The 22,307-nt window shown below is 38.7% G+C and overlaps 1 protein-coding gene across 50 annotated transcripts in view; it reads left to right on the forward strand.

Moving 5' to 3' along the window:
- STAU2 (staufen double-stranded RNA binding protein 2) overlaps positions 1 to 22,307 on the forward strand; it is a 333,314-nt gene that overhangs the window by 124,624 nt on the left and 186,383 nt on the right. For all 50 annotated transcript variants that reach the window (XM_081501630.1, XM_081501611.1, XM_081501636.1 and 47 more), the window contains 4 exons: positions 9,421 to 9,580; positions 10,812 to 10,919; positions 12,542 to 12,754; positions 17,902 to 18,039. In XM_081501630.1, the coding sequence (XP_081357756.1) occupies positions 9,421 to 9,580; positions 10,812 to 10,919; positions 12,542 to 12,754; positions 17,902 to 18,039 (619 nt within the window). The remainder of the gene's footprint in view (positions 1 to 9,420; positions 9,581 to 10,811; positions 10,920 to 12,541; positions 12,755 to 17,901; positions 18,040 to 22,307) is intronic.

Here is a 22,307-nt window from a genome sequence, read left to right on the forward strand (position 1 = left end):
CTGTTAGGTTTTATATACCTGGGAGTGAATTGCTGGGTCAAGTGGTAATTCTGTGGGTAACTTTTAAGGAACGCAGTGGCTGCACAACTGTTTCCATCCTGGTGGATGTGAAGTGATAATGTCCTTGTGGTTTTTGATTTGCAGTTCTCTAATGGGAAACGAATGCAGTTCCCTAATGGGACTTTGGAAAAGTCCCTGATGCTGAGAAAGGTTGAGGGCAGAAGGAGAAGAGGGTGCCAGAGGATGAGATGGTTGGACGGCATCACTGATGCAGTGAACATGAACTTGGGCAAATTCTTGGAGATGATGAGATGCAGGGAAGCCTGGCGTGCTACAGTCCATGGGGTTGCAAAGAGTTGTACATGACTTATCAACTGAACAACAATGGGATCGTTAGCGTTTAAGCATGAGTTCCAACAAGGTGGGTTAAGAGAGGAGACAAAGCATGAGAAAGGGCAGTAGGCTGGTGTCAGCTCGGTCTCCTGAACTTACTGTCCCCAGGTTTCTCTTCGGAACCAATGTGAGCACTGATCTCTTATATCTAGTTTGACTTAAATTGCCTTGATGTCCTAGATCTGTCATGACTCCTCCAAAGTTTAGGGTTAGCAGCTCTGAAATTTATAGTGCTCATTTATCCATTTCATTCAGAGGCTGCACAGTATAGGCATTAAGATCTTGACTCTAGAGTGAGACTCTGTGTGCTTAGTCACGCAGTTGTATCCAACTCTCTGCGACCCTATGGACTGTAGCCCACCAGGGTCCTCTGTCCATGGGATTCTCCAGGCAAGAATACTGGAGTGGGTTGCCATGCTCTCCTCCAGGGGATCTTCCTAACCCAGGGATCGAACCTAGGTCTCCTGCATTGCAGGCAGATTCTTTACCATCTGAGCCACCAGGGAAGCCCAAGAATACCGGAGTAGGTAGCCTGTACCTTCTCCAGGAGATCTTCCCAACCCAGGAATTGAACCGGGATCTCCTGCATTGCAGGCGGATTCTTTACCAGGTGGGCTACCAGGAAAGCCCCTGTCTGGGTTCAAATGCTAACTCAAGTGGTATGGCCTTGGGCAAATTAGTTAACATCTTTGTTCCTCATTTCCTCATGTGTGAAGTGATGTTGAGGTTGTTATGGTGACTGAATGAGTTGAGTATGCACACAGCTTGAATAGTGACTGGCATGTAGTGAGTTTTGTGTGTTTGCTGTAATCACAGTGATGGTGGTGATGATGATTTATCTAGATAACCATTTAGGGAAGGGGCAAGAATAGTTTCATGCTGGATCCAAGTGTGGGATTGAGGGTGCTGATTATGTGTTTATAAAGTGGTGCTCTTTGATAACATGCTCTGGTTTCCATAGTCCTATTGTGGTCTTGGCATCAGTGACCTGGTACAAATTACTGACTCTTAATGGCTCATATTTTATATTCTACAAGTCATTCCACTAATTCATCAGATTTACGTTTTGAACACAGGTTTACCTTTGGACAGGGCCTAGACTTATTTCAATTTAACATTTTCTTCTGTTTATACACCAGTACAGCTATATTATTTTAAAACATTTGGAATTATGAAAGAAACTACCATTTATAATTCAATCACTTCAAAACATCCTATCCCAGCTTTTAGTGCATATCTTTCTGTATTTTTCTTTATGCATTTTAAACATAACATTGGGTTGGCCAAAAGTTTCGTTTGAGTTTTTCCATAAGATGTAATGGAAAAACCTGAATGAAACATTTTGGCCAACCTAATAATTGAACAAATAGAATAGAATATTCTAAAAACTATGTTAAAGCTTATTTTCAGCTGCCCTGTGAATCTTTTCTAATATATCTTCATTTTTGAAATTTCTCAAGACTAAACATTCAGATCCCATAAAAGATATATTTTCAAAATTTATAGATGTGAATAGAGAAAGAACTCTCTCTTATCTGGACATTTTGTATACATACAAGCTTGAAAATGTGCCAGGGACTATTTTATAGCTTTATGATAAAGCCTATTATTTTTCTATAGCAAGAAAAAGAATGCTTCGTTGTGCCAAAAAGTGTACAGAGCATCAGAATAATCAACAGGGCATTTGAATTCTCAGTTTGGCTTTTTAGAGTCTTTTAAACATAAATTCTGCCAACATCTTACAGCTAAGTAAACTGAGATAGAAAGATTAAGTGACATTGCTGTTTTCAGTCCGTGTTAGAAGTAAACACAGAAATTCAAGGCCTTTTCTTATTAGATCAGAAGATAACATGTTCATATATTTAAGACATAAACCTGTAGGGGAGATATGAACACTTAAGCTGGGCTGAGATTTATGAATAAGGCTATCAAATAAAATGAGGCAATTATTTTTCAGTTTTTAAGAGTTATAATGTTATTTGGACTATATCTTTCTCACCTTGTAAAAATGATACTTAGAAAAGTGGGGATGTTGGGGAAGAAGGCAGTCAGAGAATAATCGGGAGGATTCTGGCTGTTTAGAAAGATAAACGTAAAATGAGTCCACAACGAGGGCATTAGTGAGGTGACTTTAGGGAGGATGGCAAGGATGTATGGTATGGAAAGGCATTATAACTGACACTCAGATATAAGACTAAGAATGTCATGTTCTCACGAGAATATATAAGAATGTAAAACCTTCCCTTTGCTCAGAAACAAAGCAAAACTGTATAAGGAATGTCAAATACTAATTCAAAGGAACCAAGTACCATTCTTTTCTTTATTGTTGTAGTGACTTGTGAAATCTTGAAGACAGGCCAAATCTAAAGACTTCTGAGATCTAAAGAAAAGGGAAACTTTTATTTTATTTGAAATTGTGCTTGTTTGTTTTTTATAAGACTATTAGCAGACAGAGGACAAAGAGGAATGGGGGGAAAAGGGGTCTTACAAAACAGCCTTTATAAAATTTAAGACTGTTAGGCAGGGTGGTACTTGAGCCCATTTTTCTGATCTTTTGCTCCTGGGGTGTGTGTGTGAGCCCATTTTTCTGATTTTTTGCTCCTGGGTGTGTGTATGTATGTCCATCTGTATGTGTGTCTGTCGGACTCTTTGTGATCCCATGGACTGCAGCCTGCCAGGCTCCTCTGTCCATGGAATTTTCTAGGCAAGAATACTTGAGTGGGTTGCCATTTCCTACTCCAGGAGATCCTCCCTACCTAGGGACTGAACCCAAGTTTTTGGTGTCACCTGCATTGGCAGGTGGATTCTTTATTACTAGTGCCTGGTAGGTTACCCAGTTGTGCCTATTTTTGTCCCTGCTTGGCCTGACATACCATAAAATCATAAAATCTCATTGTGGAGTTCTGTTTGTTCAGCAGCTTGTCAGTAAAGCACGACTGATGTCTGTTAGTAAACCTTATTATTAGGTTTAGAAAAAACCCTGCATTAGATTCTCTGGCCCACTAAGGATATAGCTGGTTTAATAAACATATGTGAACAAAAATAGAAGAAGGTAAAGCAGATGATCAAGAAATGACTTGAGTGTCCTACGCTCTGAAGTTAGGAAGACTTGAGTTTGACCCCCAGAAACTGTTCGGGAGTTTTGCTACATCTCATTGCTAAGTCACCTCAGTCGTGTCCGACTCTGCGACCCCATAAATGGCAGCCCAGCAGGCTCCGCTGTCCCTGGGATTCTCCAGGCAAGAACACTGGAGTGGGTTGCCATTACCTTCTCCAATGCATGAAAGTGAAAAGTTGAAAGTGAAGTCGCTCAGTCGTGTCCAACTCTTAGCGACCCCATGGACTGCAGCCTACCAGGCTCCTCCGTCCATGGGGTTTCCTAGGCAAGAGTACCAGAGTGGGGTGCCATTGCCTTCTCCGTGCTACATCTCAAGGTGACCATAAAACCTTCCCTAGTAGCTCAGATTGTAAAGAATCTACCTGTAATGCAGGAGACCTGGGTTCAATCCCTGGCTCAGGAAGATCCCCTGAAGAAGGAAATAGCAACCCACTCCAGTATTCTTACCTAGAGAATTCCATAGACAGAGGAGCCTGGTGGGATACAGTCCATGGGGTCGCAAACAGTCATACACGACTGAACGACTAACACACACACAAGGTGACATGGAGACGTCGATCTCACCAAGCTGCCTTTAGGGTTAAATGAGAAAGAGATGCACGAAACCTAACTGTGGTGCTGTAAGGAGCGTGTTCAGTCCTTTGCTTGCACGGGGTTTGAAGCAGTCATCAGGTTGCGCCAGCCATCCTGTAGGCCGCAGGTACTGTCAGACTATAGTGTGCACACTCACCAGGGGCACTTGTGAAAGTGAAGCCTTGTGTTCCATTCTCAGAGATGGATTCAGTGGGTCAGGGTTGGGATGCAGGAACCTGCGTCTGTAACAAGCACCAAAGATGCTTATGAAGGCAGGATCATACTTTACAAAACCTACACTGAAAGAAGTGGTGGGTAGAAACCATTTGACCTTGAACGTTTCATAGCCTGGATGGGTGAGTTTTCACGGCTCATCTTTTAACAGTAATCACTATGGGGAATGAAGCACTGATCACAAAATCCTAATTAAGGAAAATCATTCAAGAAGAGTAGTGTAAAATGGATAACCAACAAGGTCCTACTGTAGAACACATGGAACTCTGCTCAGTGTTATGTGGCAGCCTGGATGGGATGGGAGTTTGGGGGAGAAGGGATACATGTGAATGTATGGCCGAGTCCCTTCTCTGTTCACCTGAAACTAGCACAACATTGTTAATCAGCTATGCCCTACTACAAACTAAAAAGTTTTTATAAAAATAAAACCAAACTGATAAGATGAATATTAAAAGAGAAAAGAGCAGTATAAGATTAGGTAAGTATATTTGTGCTAATGTGTAGAAATACATGCATCACTTACTATAAGCACTTTACCAAAAATAAATTAAAATAGAAATAAATAAAAATAGAAAAAGGAACTCCATTAAGTGGACCATACCAACTTTTAAAGTTAAATACCTGAGTTTTTTTTTTTTTAACTATGAGAAATGAATATTTAGAGACCAGGACCTAACACACAAAAGGAATTCTTCATCTTCTCTCCTATAGTTCAATCTGGGGGCCATTAATGAGAGTGCTCTGGTTAATCGTAATAGTCATGATGGTATGAGGAGATGTGATATATAGGGTATTTAAACCACGTGGGGTAAATTATTGAGAATCATTGTTAAGTAAGAGGATGGAATGAAACAAGTCAGGCATCAGGTCTTGGTATTTCCTGCTGTTAGTGCTAGAGCATTTTACTTTTTATGTTAAAAATACAACATACCTAGTTTTCCCTCTGATATTTATGCGATACTATACACACACACACGTATCCACATCACACACATACACGTACATAGAGCCATTTTTGATGGCCAAAAAGGAAGAGGCCCCAAGGGCTCTTTAGTGTGCAATTAATATTTTGGTCAGAAAATCAGCAGATTGTTTCAGTATGGTTATGTGTTATGACATCATATTCCAGTAAAGTTATAATGAACAGAAATTTTGTTTGTCTCTGTGGCAAACCGAAATGAGTTTTGTAATTGTCAGCAGGCCTTAGTGATTATAGTGGCGCCCACTCCCTCCACTGTAGTTAAAGATCTGTTAGCATTCCAGCCGTGGACCTCTGTTTTCAGAAGTGTATAATTAATTGTAAACATTTGCTCTATGGTGAAAGCTTGCCACATAAGATCTCAGTCCAGGAGTAAATTTCTGATTTCAGGTTGTCTGTTTTCAAGTTTTATAGTGGAACCAGTTAGAAATACGCATAAAGTTCTGTGAAGACAGGAAAACTGAATTTTGTGAGAAGGAAGATAACCTGCATTCATGATATTAGTCTGTCAAAATTTCTGCATTAAAGGGATCTAAGGTAAAATAGGTATTAGGAAATTATATAATTCAATACATCATTAGTTTTTGCAACCAAAGAGCAAAAAGAGTTGTGGCTTTAATGCTTTTTAGTCTCTGCATGTTAAAAATATCTTTTACTATAAGAGATTTTTCTTCCTTTTTTATATTTGGCAATTAAAAATGAGAACATATGACATATAATAAAAACACATTTAACATATTTTATCTTAACAGAAACTGTAGGCCAAGAAACTTGACTTTAAAAATGTAAAACAGTGACTTTTTTTTCATACCCACTCTGGATTTCTCTGCTACATTTGACATTGTTGATTATCCCTTCCTCTGACATTGTGTTGTAATTTCTTTTCTAACTCTGACCCTCTTTCATCTCCTTCACTGCTGTCTATTATTTCCCCTGCCTTTTGATCATGGGTATTCATCAGATCCCAGCCTTAGGCTCTTTTTTTTTTTTTTGATGCTTTTACACTTACCCTTTCCAGGTGCTTATCCACTCAACATGGTTTCAATTATTACCTCCCAAATCTCATCTTCAGTACTGATATACATTTCTAGTCCTTCACCTTCAGTAAACCTTCACTGATGAGTCCCATCTGCCTGTGAATTCTTATACAATGGGCTCTGTGCAATTTATCTCAGGTTGACCCTAGAGGTCTGCCACTTGGACACCAATGATCATCTAAACCTTAGTGATAACTTGATTGGCTTTTCCTTGCTTAAAAAGAGACATTTTCCAGCACTTGAGTGACTTTTAACTTAATTTTTCAGTGTTTCAATGATAAATCCAGCATTCCATCAAAATTGATTCTGTTAGTTTTACTCATTTGCCCAATTCGTTGGTCACAGTTCTGTCTTCATTTCACTTGACTTGTAAAGTAGCATTTGATATGACTGACTCTTCCCTCCTGGATATTCTTGTCCCCATTTGGCTTTCAGGAAGGATATTCTGCTTGCATGGTTTTCCTCCTATCACTCCCTCCCACAGAGTTCTCGCTGTCTTGTGGCTTTAAATTTCACCTATATATATTGATGATTCCCAAATTTTACCTCCACGTTGGACCTCTTTCCTGAAATCCAGACTTATTAGATCTGACCGTCTGTTTGACATCTTCATTTGGATGTCTAGCAGAGTGAGTAACTCAACATCTCCAAACCAGAGCTGCTGGTATTCATCCCCAACAAATGCATTCTTTTTGCAGTTTTCGCCAACTTAATGCCTGGGCACTCCATCTTCCAGTTGCTCATGTCAAAAATTCTGGCGTCTTCCTCGACTCCCTTCTTGTATTCCATAGCCAGTGTTTCGGTAAACCCATCTTCTCTACTTTTGAAATTTGTCCAGAATCCAAGTACTTGCCATTACTTCCCTTGCTGTCACCCTAGTTCAGGCCCCCGTATTATTGCAATAGCTTCTTTACAGATATCCTGTGTCTGCCATGATTCCCCTACAGTCTGTTTTCAACATAATAGTCAGATGATCCTTCCAAGGTGTAAGTCAGACTATGTCACTTCTCTCCTCAAAGCCTTCTGGGGGCTGGCCATTTCACTCGGAGTAGAAGTCAGATCCTCACAGTGATTTCTAAGGAAGGCCCTGATTCCAGCTCTTAGCCTACCTTCCTTTACACCCTCAACTCTCATCAGGTAGGAATCCTCTGAATTACTTCAACATTCCTGACACTCTGCTGCTTCAGAGCGTTTGTGCTTGGCGTTTTCAGTGCCCTGTATGCCCTGTTCCAGATATCCGTATGCTTTCCTTCTTCACTTACTCGAGGTCTTTTCACAATTGTCACCTTCTCAGTGAGACACTCACTGATCACTCTGTCTGCCCCTCTTTCCTCACCCCTCAGTCCAGTCAAAGGAAGAGGAAACAACAAGAGAATTTCATATTTTACTTTTATTGGGACTCCAGGCAACAAATATAAATGACTTCGAAAGAGTAGTTGGCAAAAAAGGAAAAAGCCGCTAAAGGTACAAAAGACACTGGAAGTCCATATTACAATCAGATCTACAGCTCTTGGATCATTGCTTGATTCTCGCCAGAGACTTTCACTATTTCAGTCACTGCCATTACCAGTGAATGAATTAAATCACTGCTTTTGTTCAGATGGTGTCACTAGTGTTTCTATTGTAACTTTAATACATGCAATTTTTAAAAAGTTCACTTTTGAACCTTCCCTTCTTTTTCTGTTTAAAATGTATGTGGAACTTCCATGGGGATCACTGGCTAAGACTCCATTCTCCCAATGCAGGGGGCCCTGCTTCCATCTCTGGTCAGGGAACTAGATCCATGTGCCGCAACTAAGACCTGGCACAGCCAAATAAATAAATATTAAAAAAACAACATGTATTTCTAACATCCTAGATATTCTGCCTATTTATTTTATTTATTGTCTGTCTTCTCCACTGTAAGGTATATTTTTGTTTGCTGTGATATTTCCTCATCATAAGAAGGTGCCCCATAAATAATTGTTAAATTAATAAATTATATTGCATAGCCTCTTAATTTCTTTTGTTTGTCCTTTCTTCTTACAACCCCCTTACAATCTCCTCTCAAGTTGGCATCATTGCAGCTTTCTAATCATGCTTCCTCTCAGTCTCATTAAACACAAACCTGCTAAAAGTTTTTACCTTAAATACATTTTATTATGGTTCTTTCTGTTTTAGAATTGGCTGAAACTCCCCATTCTTTCTTATGTTGAATCTGCTCTCCTTAGTACTTTGCAAAGTACTTATTACTTTACAGTAGTAGCTCCATCTCTCTGCCCTTCCCACGTCTAATCATGGTTACCTTCCACTAAAAGCACAGCAGTCTGCGTATTGTCACCTGGATGGTCTCGCCGGTTTCTTGCCTCTGTAGCAGGTCCCCATCCTCCAGCCCCAGACCATTTGGCTCACTTCCGTCAAAATGTAACTGAAAACTTCTTGCCAGGAAGTCTTCTGTGATATAATGAAATAATTTTTACAGTATTAAGTTATGTTTAATGTTTTCCAAAATACGTTTTTCATGGAGATCAGCATACATATTTTACTATCAATATATATACTGACTCACATTTTATCTTTTATAGATAAAACTTTATTGAGGTTAATAGGAGGTTATAATGGATCTGGGCTTCCCAGGCGGTGCTAGTGGTAAAAAAAAACCCACCTGCCAATGCAGGAGACATAAGAGACTTGGGCTTGATCCCTGGGAAGCTCCCCTGGAGGAGGGCTTGACTGAAATAGTGAAAGTCTCTGGCGAGAATCAAGCAATGATCCAAGAGCTGTAGATCTGATTGCAATATGGTCTTCTGGTGTCTTGTACCTCTAGCGGCTTTCTCCTTTTTTGCTAACTACTCTTTTGAAGTCATTTATATTTCTTGCCTGGAGTTACTCCAGTTTTCTTGCCTGGAGAATCCGCATGGACAGAGGAGCCTGGCAGGCTACAGTCCATGGGGTCGCAAAAGTCAGACACGACTGAAGTGCCTCAGCATGCATGCACATAGTGGATTATACCTGCTTATTAATATTTTAAACAAAGCAAATCTTACTAATGATTACAGAGTGGGTTTTGTTGCACTCACATTAACATTTTTATTTTCTTACTTTAGGTATCATTGCCCAGTGCCCAAGATATTTTATGTTCAGCTGACTGTAGGAAATAATGAATTTTTTGGGGAAGGGAAGACTCGACAAGCCGCTAGACACAATGCCGCGATGAAAGCCCTTCAAGCGCTGCAAAATGAACCTATTCCAGAAAAATCAGCTCAGGTGGGTCACTGTGGCATGTGGCAGACTGTTTCTAATAGCTGCCCAGGGAGATTACTGAGAAGACAAAGAAATGCTTCTTTACAAAGAGGGGAAGTCTCTGCTAGTAGAAGGGAACGCTGGATCGGCTGTGGCGGCACCTCAGCTCACCTGTGCGCTCGGTTAGACTCTTGTGTCTGGTTGGGATGGCCTTGCTTTCGAGTACTTGGGCTCAGCCTAGGGAGTCCACTTCCCAGGCAAGGCAGGATTTGGGAATGTGAGCAACGATGAGAAATAACATTCATTTACTTTGCATTGAGTGCTGTGTTTTATTGAGCGTGGATTACATTGTGTTAATTCACCTAGAATCAAGGAGTTTAAAGTGGAGGAGATATTTATGGATTTTTTTAGTTCTACTTTATTTTACCAGTGAGGTTATTCGAAGCTGATATTCAGTAATTTCACTCATTCCCATGGTTTCAGCTGCTTTCTCTGTTGACTTCAAAATGGTATCTCTAGTTCAAGAGTATCTAATAAGTCCCCTTCTTATTGAGTTCTCCACTTAGTTATTTGAAGCTAGAGGTCCAGCCTTTAGTTTGCCTTTCCTCAAGCCTGTTGTCCCTCCCGCTTAGAGATTTATCTTAGTTAATGGCAGACTTAGTATTTTTGTGCTTGTGTACTCTCATCATGACTCTTACATTTGCTTCTCCATCTTTCCACTAAGTCCTAAGCTTCTTGACAGCAAGAATACTGTCTCTTGATATCTTTAAGGCTTACATGGTGTTCAGCATGTGTAAGGCTCCAGAAGTAAGTGTTAAATAGGTGCAGAGCCAGACACAGAGCTCCAACATCCTGGTGTGCATCCTATACTCTTTCTGCAACTTAATCTTCATAGAAGATTAAATATCACACACTAGTGGAGATACTGTATGTGTGTGTATGTGAGAGAGAGAGAGACATGGAGGTCTGTAAAGAAAACTAGGTCTGGGGATATCTACATCAGATTAGTGTTCATTTGAGTAAAAGGTTTCCACACTCAGCATTTATCCTTCTACTTTGAGGGAAAAAAACTTAAAACCAAATCACAAGAAGCCTCTCAGCAAAGCCCTTGACTGCGTTGGTTCCATGGGAATCCCCAGGATCCAGTCTCTGGTTTCCTGTGATGTGTAAGATAGGTTCTCTTGATTGTTCAGTACATGTAAAGTTTGTTACAAAGTGAAGATTCAATGTTGTTCTGTTTTTTTTTTTGATTTAGAATTGCGAATCAGGAAAAGAAATGGATGATGACAAAGATGCAAATAAGTCTGAGATCAGCTTAGTGTTTGAAATTGCTCTGAAGAGAAATATGCCCGTCAGTTTTGAGGTATGTGTTCAGCAGAGCTCTCCCATTTTTTTCCCTCCTTGCTCCTCATTGTTTTAAACAAACAAACAAACAAAATTGACAAATAAAATTTTAGCATCCTGAAAGAATGAATGTGCTCCCTCCTATTTGAGCTGTCTATCATGAAATGATGCAGGCCCTAAGAAAACAGAGCTTACAATATCATGGAGTCCTCCTGATCTCTTTGGCTTTTCTGTATTCAGCCATTTGTTTCATCATAAAATTTATTTTCCAAATTTAAGATAATTTGTAGTAACCTATAAGATTTGGCACTTCGATAATATTCAGTATATAATTAATGTTTAGTCACATGTATATATTAATATTTAATTTCTTTTAAATTTATGGAGGCCAAAATATAAATTTAACTTTTTAACTTTGCATTTAACCTTTACTGAGCAGTAAGAGGTTGAATATTTAAGCAGTAAAATAGATATGTATATTTTTTAATTGAGGAAGATGTCCATCAAAGTGGTTAAACAGTTTTGGTGTTTCAACTTGTAAGCTTAAATTACTTGGAAAGTATGCTTATCATAAATTCCTTTATCCTCAATACTATTGGATTATTGAGATATTGTATCTTTTCCTCATTGGTATCCAATATTAGAAGATAAAAATTTAATATAATGGTCAATGGTAAACTATTTAAATAGGATATTTTTTTAATAGGTCAAGCTTTTGATGGACACAGTGAAGTTTTGAGCACTCAGGTCTTGGAAGGCATTTTGCTTCCCACAACTGGCGTAGTTTAAAAAGAGCATGTTAAATACAGGATTTAGGAACATTCATAGCTGGCAAATTCATAATCCATTATTCTAGAAAGCTAGGTATTTTTATGGCAAATCTACTTACCTATTTAAGACCATGTCACAGAGAGTAAATATTCCTTATTGTAAGACAGCCTTTGAGGTCTCCATCAAAAATAGGTGATTTTTCATCTATCACCTGTTTTTGAGAGGCTCCCACATGTGAGATGCTTCATAAGAGACATACTCCTTGTACTCCAGTAACTTATTCTCACAGAGGAGAAAGTTAGATATGTATGCAGTAATGGTATGTTTTATGATATTAATTTTCTGTCCCATAAGAAACAGGGCAACCATAATTAGAATTGCCTTTTTTAAGCTGCTGCTGCTGCTGCTAAGTCACTTCAGTCGTGTCCGACTCTGTGCGACCCCATAGACGGCAGCCCACCAGGCTCCGCCATCCCTGGGATTCTCCAGGCAAGAGTACTGGAGTGGGTTGCCATTTCCTTCTCCAGTGCATGAAAGGGAAAAGTGAAAGTGAAGTCGCTCAGTCGTGTCTGACTCTTAGCAACCCCATGGACTGTAGCCTACCAGGCTCCTCCAAAACACAATTTTGACCATGAATTGAATATGTTTATTTAGATTTCTGTTTTTTCCAATTTAATTCATTAAGCATCATAAGTATAAATGAAGAGTCTCTGTATAATGAGTTCATAATAGCTTTATTGAAGAAATCCATAATTTTTGCATAATTCTTAATAATTTCAATTTTGATTTTTATATGAACATTAAGAAAGATTCATGCCGTAAAAACCCATCTTAAGTCCCTGTATTGAATCTTTTACTTATATTTAATAGGTTATTAAAGAAAGTGGACCACCACACATGAAAAGCTTTGTGACCCGGGTGTCAGTGGGAGAGTTCTCTGCTGAAGGAGAGGGCAATAGCAAAAAACTCTCCAAGAAGCGCGCTGCAACCACTGTGCTACAGGAGCTTAAGAAGCTTCCACCTCTGCCTGTGGTTGAAAAGCCAAAACTATTTTTTAAAAAACGCCCTAAAACAATAGTAAAGGTAAGTGTATGCTTGTGAATGTTATACTATATATATATATGTATATATGTTCATTATAGTGCGTGCATGCTTCAGTTGTAACTGACTCTTTGCAACGCTATGGACCATAGCCCGCCAGGCTTCTTGGTCCATGGGATTCTCCAGGCAAGAATACTGGAGTGGATTGCCATGCCCTCCTCCAGGGGATCTTCCCCTGGTAACTCTAGCTAAAAGTTTTTCCATAGGGCAGGCACCTAAGCCTGTGGGTTATAAGCACAATCAGGGTTGGACATGTGTCTGTAAGTGAATAGTAATTCTGTTTGCTTTTAGACACTTGTATACTTGGGTTTGTTCATGAAATAATAATACCTTGCATATTTATAGTTTTTTTATGGTTTAAAAAATGCTTTCTCAGTCATAAGCACCTTTGGTAAAATTCTCATCATGATGAAGGCAGATGTTGCCCCTCATTTTACAAATAAGGTTTTATGAAACATATTCAAAGAAATGCTTGCTTGTGTTCACCTATCATGTGTGGCAACCTGAACTACCGATCCATAATCCAGCATTCTTTGTGCAGTCCACACTGCCGTGTGGTAACTTCCCAAGATTTTGGGGCATGGTGATAGGATGCAGAGTAATAATCGCGTGAGTGACACACTGATGATAGCAGCTGCAGCAGCAGACAGCAAATGTAAAGCACTTGGTGTGCCAGACGGGGCTCCGGTGCTTCATGTGCTGTATCACATTTAATTCACATAGCAGCCCTCGGGCTTCCCTGGTGGCTCAGTCGGTAAAGAATCCACCTGCAATGCGGGAGACCTGGGCTTGATCCCGGGATTGGGAAGATTCCCTGGAGGAGGGCATGGTAACCCACTCCAGTATTCTTGTCTGGAGAATCCCATGGACAGAGGAGCCTGGAGGGCTATAGCCCATGGAGCCTCAAAAAGTCGGAGGCAAATGAGAGGCTGAGCACACCTAGGAGGTTGTGGGATGGTTTGGTCTCTGTTCTCTCAGGCATGAGTATCTTTTCAGAGAAGAATGTAGAGCCACACGGCTTTTCAGGATTTTGTGATTCTCTTTTATGGAATCAGATTTTATGTATATTAATCAAAAAAAAAAAGGCGTAGTTCAGAGGAATGAGATGAATCAGTACTTAGCAGAGAACAGTGCCTGCAAACGCTCAGTGTGTGTGACGTGAATGAAGTGAAAGGTGTGCTCCCGGAGAAAGACTTAAACTGTCCGCACATCAGCGGCCAGCTCAGCCTCACCTGTTTAGAAGACTTCTTCAAAGCAGGCTCAAGGAGGACATAAGTAAAGTACAATTTATCTTTGTTGGATTTCTCTTGTTTAGATAATACAGTGGAACAATTGAGGTATTTCTGTAGGTTTTGTACTTTTGTACCTTTGCTGTATTTAAAAATACATGCATATATATTTACATAAATACCTAAATAAATACCTACAAAAACAACTACATACATACTTGTTCTTTTTAATGAATAACGTCATTATTCGCTGAGATGCTGTAGGTTATGCATTTCCTGAAGTAGCATTCTACATCCTAACGCAAGGTAGACTAAAAATAAATGCCAGATACAGCCACTCATAATGAATCATAGTGGTTTCGAGGACTGGCTTTCATTTATATGCTGTACCACATGGTCAGGGAGCAGGATACAGCTATTAAGAAAATGGCCAGTAGAGTCAGAAAGTGACTTGGAGTATGAACCCTTGTGACCTGAGCAAGTTACCTAACTTTTCTAATCTTTCATTTCTCTATTTATAAAGTAGGAATAATAATTGAACTTACTTCACAGGATTGTTACATGTTACTCGAAATGATACATAGATTGCATTAGTTATTATTATTAAATATGTATTAACAGTAGAAATAGTAAGTACTCAGTAAATATTTGTTGGTTGTTATTTAGTCGGTAAGCTATGTCCGACTCTTTGTGACCCCATGGACTGTGGCCCGCCAGGCTCCTCTGTCCATGGGATTTCCCAGGCAAGAATACTAGAGTGGGTTGCCATTTCCTCCTCCAGGCCACCTTCCCAACCTAGGGATCAAACCCATGACTCCTGCTTGGCAGGTGGATTCTTGACTACAGAACCACCTGGGAAACCCATTCAATAAATACTAGCTGTTGTTATTTTGTATCTCATTCTGTCTGTTCACATTTTATATGTATATGAATGTATCCATGGTCTGTTTTCCTAAATTCTTTTGTATATAAAATCTACATATAGCTTCTCCATAGTGGAAGGACAGTGCTCTACATTACTGCAAAACTAGTCACATTAACTTCCACCTAATCTATTAAACTAAATCTAATCTCAAATTAAGAATAACCAGCTTTTAGTCTAGATCTATCATTTTTATAGTAGACTATAAATATAACTCCTGTTACTTTTAACTATAGCCATTAAAAGCAAGAATATTGTTGAAATGAGGGGAGAAACATTTTGAACTTTAAAAATGATTTTTTGCTACTGCCTCTATTATGTATGCATTTTATTGCAGAACTTTCTTTTTGTCCACCATTCAGATCTCAGCTTACACTCGACATCCTCAGGGAAGCCTTCTCTGGTTCTCCCTGACTCCCACATTCTTTTAGCCCCCTGCATTTTTCCTCACATACATCACACTTGGAATTACTTGTATCATATTAGTCTTATGTTAAAATAAAGTCTGTAGATATTCTCTGAAATGTAAGATTATTTTGAGAAAGCAACGTGGATACAACGAGTTGAGAGCTAGGTTAATTTTGAGTATGATCAGACCTTATAATGGGCCAGTAAGTGGATCATCTTAGATAGCATCTTGGTTTTCAACATTTTAGTCACTTCCTTAAATGTCTTTTACATCTAGGTTCTACCATTCCTTATTAGGCAATAGAAACCGAGAAGATATCTGTTGATGATTTACCTTGATTTTATTTAGAATAATGAAGCTATCACATTGTCTCATTTGAACCTCTTAGTCACTCTGAGGCATAGATATTATCCTTATTTTAAAGATGAGGTTGTTGGTGTTTAAGAAACTTCATTCAGATCACAGAGTAGAGTCAGGTTTCAGGTCCAGTCACGTCTGATGCCAGAGCCAGTTTCAAACTGGTTGATTGTGAACTCCTTTTGAATTTTAATTTACTCTACAGAGTTACCTTGTTAAAATGTAAGACTACCTGATGGTGTCTTTGAATTTATATTCTCAATTTTAATGTAGTTCTCTTGTGCAAAGTAAGGCCGCAGAGAAGGTTTTCTGCTGTTGGAGATAAAAGTTTTCTGGATAAGATGATCCTTACTGGTTTGTTGTTGTTATTATTTTTACTGCTGAATGTGATTTTGACGTTGTGTCTAAGAAATCATTACCTAACCAAACCAGAAAATTTTCTTCTGTATTTTCTTTATGAAGTTTTAGATATTACATTCAAGCCTATGAGCCATTTTGAGTTAATTTTTATGTGATGTGTGGATTGAAATTTATTTCTACATGTGAATATCCAGTTGTTCCAGTACGATTGGTTGAAAGGCTACTCTTTCTCCACTGAATGGCTTTTGCACCCTTGTTGGCCATGTGTGTATAGATCTATTTCAGGTTGCCGTTCTGTTTCATTGATTTCTTTCTCTCTCTTTATGCCAGTACCACACATACTGTCTTTTTTTTTTTTTAATTTATTTATTTGGCTGCATCAGATCTTAGTTGCAGCACACTGAATCTTTGTTGCATCATGCAAGATCTTTTGTTGCAGTGCATGGACTCTGGTTGTGGTGCACAGGGTTAGTTGCCCTGTGACATATGGGACCTTAGTTCCCTGACCAGAGATAGAACCTGCGTCTTCTGCAGTGCAAGGCAGATTGTTAACCATTGGGCCACCAGGAAGTCCCAGTACCACACATACTGTCCTGATTATTATAGCTTTATAATAAATTTTGAAATCAGGTATTTGGATTCCTCCAACTTTGTTGTTTTTTTCAAGGTGTTTTGATTATTTTTCCTTTGTATTTCCATGTGAATTTTAAACACTGGCTTATTAATTATTACCCAAAAAGAGCATGCTGGGGTTTTGATTGAGATTGCAGAGAATTGGTAGATCAGTTGGAAGACAATTGACCTTTTAAAAATATTGGGTCTGTCGCTTCATTAACGTGTGTCTGTCCACCTATTGAGACCTTATTTAATTTCACCAGTGTTTTATAGTTTTAATGGAGTGTATATAAATTATATCATACTTTATATATTCTTCTGTGCTTGTTCCTGCAACTTAACATTTTTTTTCTTAAATTCATTCATTTTGATGCAGGTAGCAGTACTTAAATCTTAATTTTCACTGCTGTATGCCTTTTCACTGTATGAACATGCCATAAGGTTATTTCTAGTTTTTCTTTTTTGCTATTTAAATAATGCAGCTGTGGATATTCCTGTACAAATGAACTGGCACATTTGGGTAACAGTTTTTTAGATGAATAGACTACTGAGGAATGGGTCATGGGCTTTACTAGACATTGCCAAATTGTTTCCCAATTTATATTAGGATCAGCACTGTATAAGTTTTTGTTACTCCCCATCTTCACCAGTTGGCGTTGTCAGACTTCTTGATTTTTACTAAATTGGTAAGTGTGAAATAGTACCTCACTATGGTTTTAATATGCATTTTGAATCTTAATGAGATGAATTATCTTTTTATATGTTTTTTTCTTCTGTTAAATATCTGTTCATCTCATTTGCTCAATTTTTTTAGATTGTATTTTTCTTAATAATTTTTAGCAGTTTTAAAATATATATTTTGGATACTGGATACATCTTTTTTTAGTTATATATATTGCAAATATCTCTTCCCAGTTCATAGCTTGTCTTCTTTCTTTTTGGTGTTTTTTGTTGAATACAAGTTGTGAAACAACTGCTACTGTATTAAAGAGTTTAAAAGGATAGTTGACCCAACTTACCAATAATACCTGTGAGCCCTAAATTCTCTAGAAACCCTACTTTCAGATTCACTTTATGATTTTCCTTTATAAACTGTCTTGATTTTCATTTATTTTCTCCAGTCATAGTTTTGAGGTGCAGGGGAGGAGGTTGAGAACCATGGTTTCTTTAGGATCCAGTAAGAAGTTTTACAAGCACGTTTCATATTTTGAAATATTTTTCTTCAATTATTTTTTAGGCTGGACCAGAATATGGTCAAGGAATGAACCCCATTAGCCGCCTGGCTCAGATTCAACAGGCCAAAAAGGAAAAGGAGCCAGATTACGTTTTGCTTTCAGAAAGAGGGATGCCTCGACGTCGGGAATTTGTGATGCAGGTATGTCTCACTTTTATATTAAAAGATTTAAAAAAAAAAAATTTTTTTTTTAAAACTACTGAAAACATTTAGAAATCCTGAGGCTAGAATAGAGACATGGTGGGAAGGAAAACTAGGAATTAATAGTAGAAGATAAAACTGTTTATACTTAAAGTGTTCATTCCCTCCAGATCCATCTACCAACTTGGTTGGAACATTCAAGTGTCAAGGACATGTCAGACTGGAGAGTGTGAGGTTTCAAAGGGACCATGAGCTCACCCAGAGTTCATCATTGAGAACGCCTATCTCTAACTTAATGTGTTGCAATTTGCAGCTGGAGTCTGTTAACTACTGGGAATAAAAGACAGATGGAATTAGAAACAAAATTTAGAAGGATGGAGGTAGTAGGTGGAAACTGGGCCAAGACCATGAGCTTTCAGGTCATTAGAGAAATCGAGAAAAGAGGGCTAGCTGGCTGCCTAACTTCGGTGAGCACAGAGGGGCTCTGAGTTGCTGAGAGATTTAAATGCTACTTTGTGCAGCCTGGAAACTTGAAGAGTGGTTGCTGGTGTATTGGTCTAGGGGTGGGGACTGGGAGTGAGGTAGAATGCCTAAAATGCCCTCCTTTTTAAATCCTACCTATCCGTCTTCATTTACCAACTCAAGTCTCAGTATCATAGAAACCTTTCATTTTTATTATGAAAATTTCAAGCATATCCAAAGATGGATGGATATGTTTAATAGTACCCAATAAAGGACAGTCTAATGGAAGAGCATAATGGCCTCTTGGGGACTGTGCCCATCATCCAAAAACAACAGTGAAGATTTCTGCTGCGCTTGGTTTGGCTATCGATTTTTCCTTTTTCCCTTCCTCCCTCCTTCCTTTCCTTCTTCTCCTGAAGTTTTCTAAAGCTAATTTCTAACCACATGTCATTTTAGCCTGTATGCTTAGTGTGTGACTCTAAAACATATGGAAGGTTTTTTACTTTTTCTTACATTAGGTGTGGTTCATTAGAATCCTCTAGCACCCAGTCTATATTAAATTCTCTTTATGGTCCCAACTGTTTTTGTTAGGTTATGGTCTTCCCTGGTAGCTCAGCTGGTAAAGAATCTGCCTGCAATTCAGGAGACCCCGGTTCGATTCCTGGATCAACAGGGGAATGGCTACGTACTCCAGCATTCTTGCCTGGAGAACTCCATGGACAGAGGAGCCTGGCAGGCTAGAGTCCATGGGGTTGCAAAGAGTCGGACACTACTGAGTGACAACAGGCTTGTCAAAGAAGCTTTTCCAGTCAAACCTGTGGATCTCACATTTAATATAACCCAGTTACAATCAACAGATGTTAATTAAGTGCTGACCATGTGTCAGACATCTAGACTCAAACATAATATCTCATGTTGACTAACTTCCTGTGCATGTCTAAGTTTTACCTTCCTTCCTAATTTATAACCCCCATGTTTCCTTATCTCACAGTACCCAGTATGGTGGTATGTATATAGTAGGATCTTATAAACCTATGAGGTATATTTGTTGCCTGCCTGCCTGCCTGACTGAGAGCCAGTATGTTTGACTTTTTTTGGAGATATAAACTTATATTGTAGTTACAAGTAAACCATGGTTGTTAACTTAGATGTCCAAGAGGAAGGATTCTGCTCTGGTTGCTAAACACATGGTTTTCTAGATGTCACTAGGACCCAGAGCAGTGTTGTTCTAGTATTTCTTACTTTGTAAAGTATGTGTACCATTTTTCTTTTTACAGTCTTAACTTTGAGGAATTCTAGAAAGTATTTTTTGAACTCTAAAACTTGAGGGAAAAAAGATCCACCCCCCCCAACACACACATTTTAGACCTGTGTTGCAAATAAAAACTGGCTTTGACTTTATTAAATAATTCCTTTCCTGTGGAATATACCAAATACCCCTTTTGAAAGAGGAATTTAGAATATCTTAGGCCAGCTTCCATTTTATGGGTATTCATAAACATTCTAGTCAAACAGGGACATTTGGCTGTGCTTTTAAATGTTTTCACACTGAATTCATATTTTTTTTTCCTTCTTCTGAAAGCCCCAGTGGATTCATTACAGTGTTGCTGTAACTTCATCAAAGTAAAGGGAACAATGTTATCATTTGTTATAAAGGAATCATTATTATTGAATGTGCAAGTAAACGATCTAAAGATAATATGCTAATATTTGTCTATCATCAGAAAAACCCCGCAAATAAATGTGTGTTATAAAATGGATGTCGTTACTTGTATTGATTACTAGGTAAAGGAAAATTTCCAATGACACTATTTGAGCATTTAGATCCAGAGCATATTTTTTCTTTTTTTGGAAAGGGGTATTTTAATTTTTCAAAGAGAAAATAATGATAACTAAATTAAATTGTGTATCAGCACATTTTATTATTATATATCATATGATGTTAATTTTTCTACCTACCTGTGATTAAGATCTCAGGTTTGGTTTTGTTTTTTAAGATTTCAAGTTTTAAAAAATATATATTAAGGAAATTTCATTAATTTTATTTGTGACTCAGTGGAAGATGGTTAAGTTTTTGGTAAATGCTATTTTACCAAACTTCTTGTTAGTTTTTTGAAGACTTCATTAATGAATTAATTTATTATTATTTAAAACACAGTATCTTGAATTTTTGTCGGGGAGGGGACTGCACTGTATGGCATGTGGGACCTTAGTTCCCTGACCAGGGATCAAACCCATGCCCCCCGTGTGGTAGTGCCGAGTCTTAACCACTGGACAGCCAGTGAAGTCCAGAGGATTTAATTTAAATGATTTGTTTAAAGACAAACATCTAGTCATCATAAATTTATTGCATAGTAAAATAATTGAGCTTCTTTGCAGAAAACTTTACATTTTAATGTAAAAATCTTACAGTAGTCATAAATCTTGGAAGCTTTCTAGGAGGATGACTTTTGGAGGTTTACTTACATGCTTTGTTGTCGTTTAGTCACTAAGTCGTGTCTGACTCTTTTGCAACCTCATGGACTGTAGCCCACCAGGCTCCTCTGTCCATAGGATTGCCCAGGCAAGAATACTGGAGCGGGTTGCCATTTCCTTCTCCAGGGGATCTTCATGAACCAGGGATTGAAGCTGTGGCTCCTGCATTGGCAGGTGGATTCTTTATACTACTCAGCCACCATGGAAGCCCATTTACATGCTTACTGACTTTTATAATGCAGTGAGTTTTTTTCTTTTTTTTTTGAGTGATCATTGTAAGTGCTGGCAGGGAACCAAAGTCCTTTAGCACAGTGGTCTTTTTCAGTCCTAACAAATAACTCTGGGGTAACCAGCTACTCACAAGCTATTGAACCATGGAACTATAAAAGCTCGTGTTAGGCAAGGGTTGGGTGAATAGGAAAAATGAATCTGGAAGCACTTGTTCTGGAAGTAAGTCTTCGGGTGTCAGAGTAGGTCAGACAGAAAGCCAGCAGACTCAGATCTAAAATGAATGCTGTGATGGGAACCCCTTGGCCCAAGAACAGGAACCTAGAGGCAGAGGGCCTCAGCTTTGGCAGCAACTGAAATTTAAGGATGAAGCAGCCGAAGATTTGAATGAGAATGAGAAGAGGTATATAGCTTGTGAAAACAGTTGAAACATTATTTGCTGCTCTATTATCTTTCACTGCCATTTACTTTGGCAAGTCTTTTGACCCTCAGAGCAGTAGCAGAAGCTCCTGGCATAGCTGGCTTCATCTTTCCAGCTTCAAGTTTTCCAGCAACAGCACAGAGTCAAAACCTGTTCCTTTGAAGCCAGGGAACAAACCAAGCGCTGGAAAAAACAACAGGTAGCAGAGGCTGGCTCTAGCCAAGGACTTGAAGACTTTGTATATAGGGCCTGCTGTTTGGGTCAGGAGCAGGCCAACAGATACGGAAGGTGATGCGTGTTCACCCAACTCCAACCACTAGATCGGTGCTTCTAAGTGGGGTCCATAGACTACTGTTGATTTGTTATAACGTGGTTTCAGCAGAAAAAGCAAATTGAAATGTTTCAATAACATTGCAGAGATTTGAACTATAAAATTTCTGATAGCTGTTAAGAGAGCCTTTAAAAAAATTTTTTTTATTTGTTTTTAATTGAAGAATAATTGCTTTACAGTAGTGTGTTGGTTTCTACCAAACATCAACATGAATCAACCATAGGTTTGTCTCTGTGCCCTCCCACTTGAACACCCCTGCCACCTCCCTCCCCATCCCATCCCTCTAGATTGTCACAGAGTCCCAGTCTGAGTTCCCTGAGTCATACAGCAAATTCCCATTGGCTGTCTATT

This window comes from Giraffa tippelskirchi, chromosome 6 (assembly GCF_054371585.1).
Source record: "Giraffa tippelskirchi isolate mGirTip1 chromosome 6, T2T-mGirTip1v1.2.pri, whole genome shotgun sequence".
In the NCBI taxonomy this organism is placed as follows: Eukaryota; Metazoa; Chordata; class Mammalia; order Artiodactyla; family Giraffidae; genus Giraffa; species Giraffa tippelskirchi.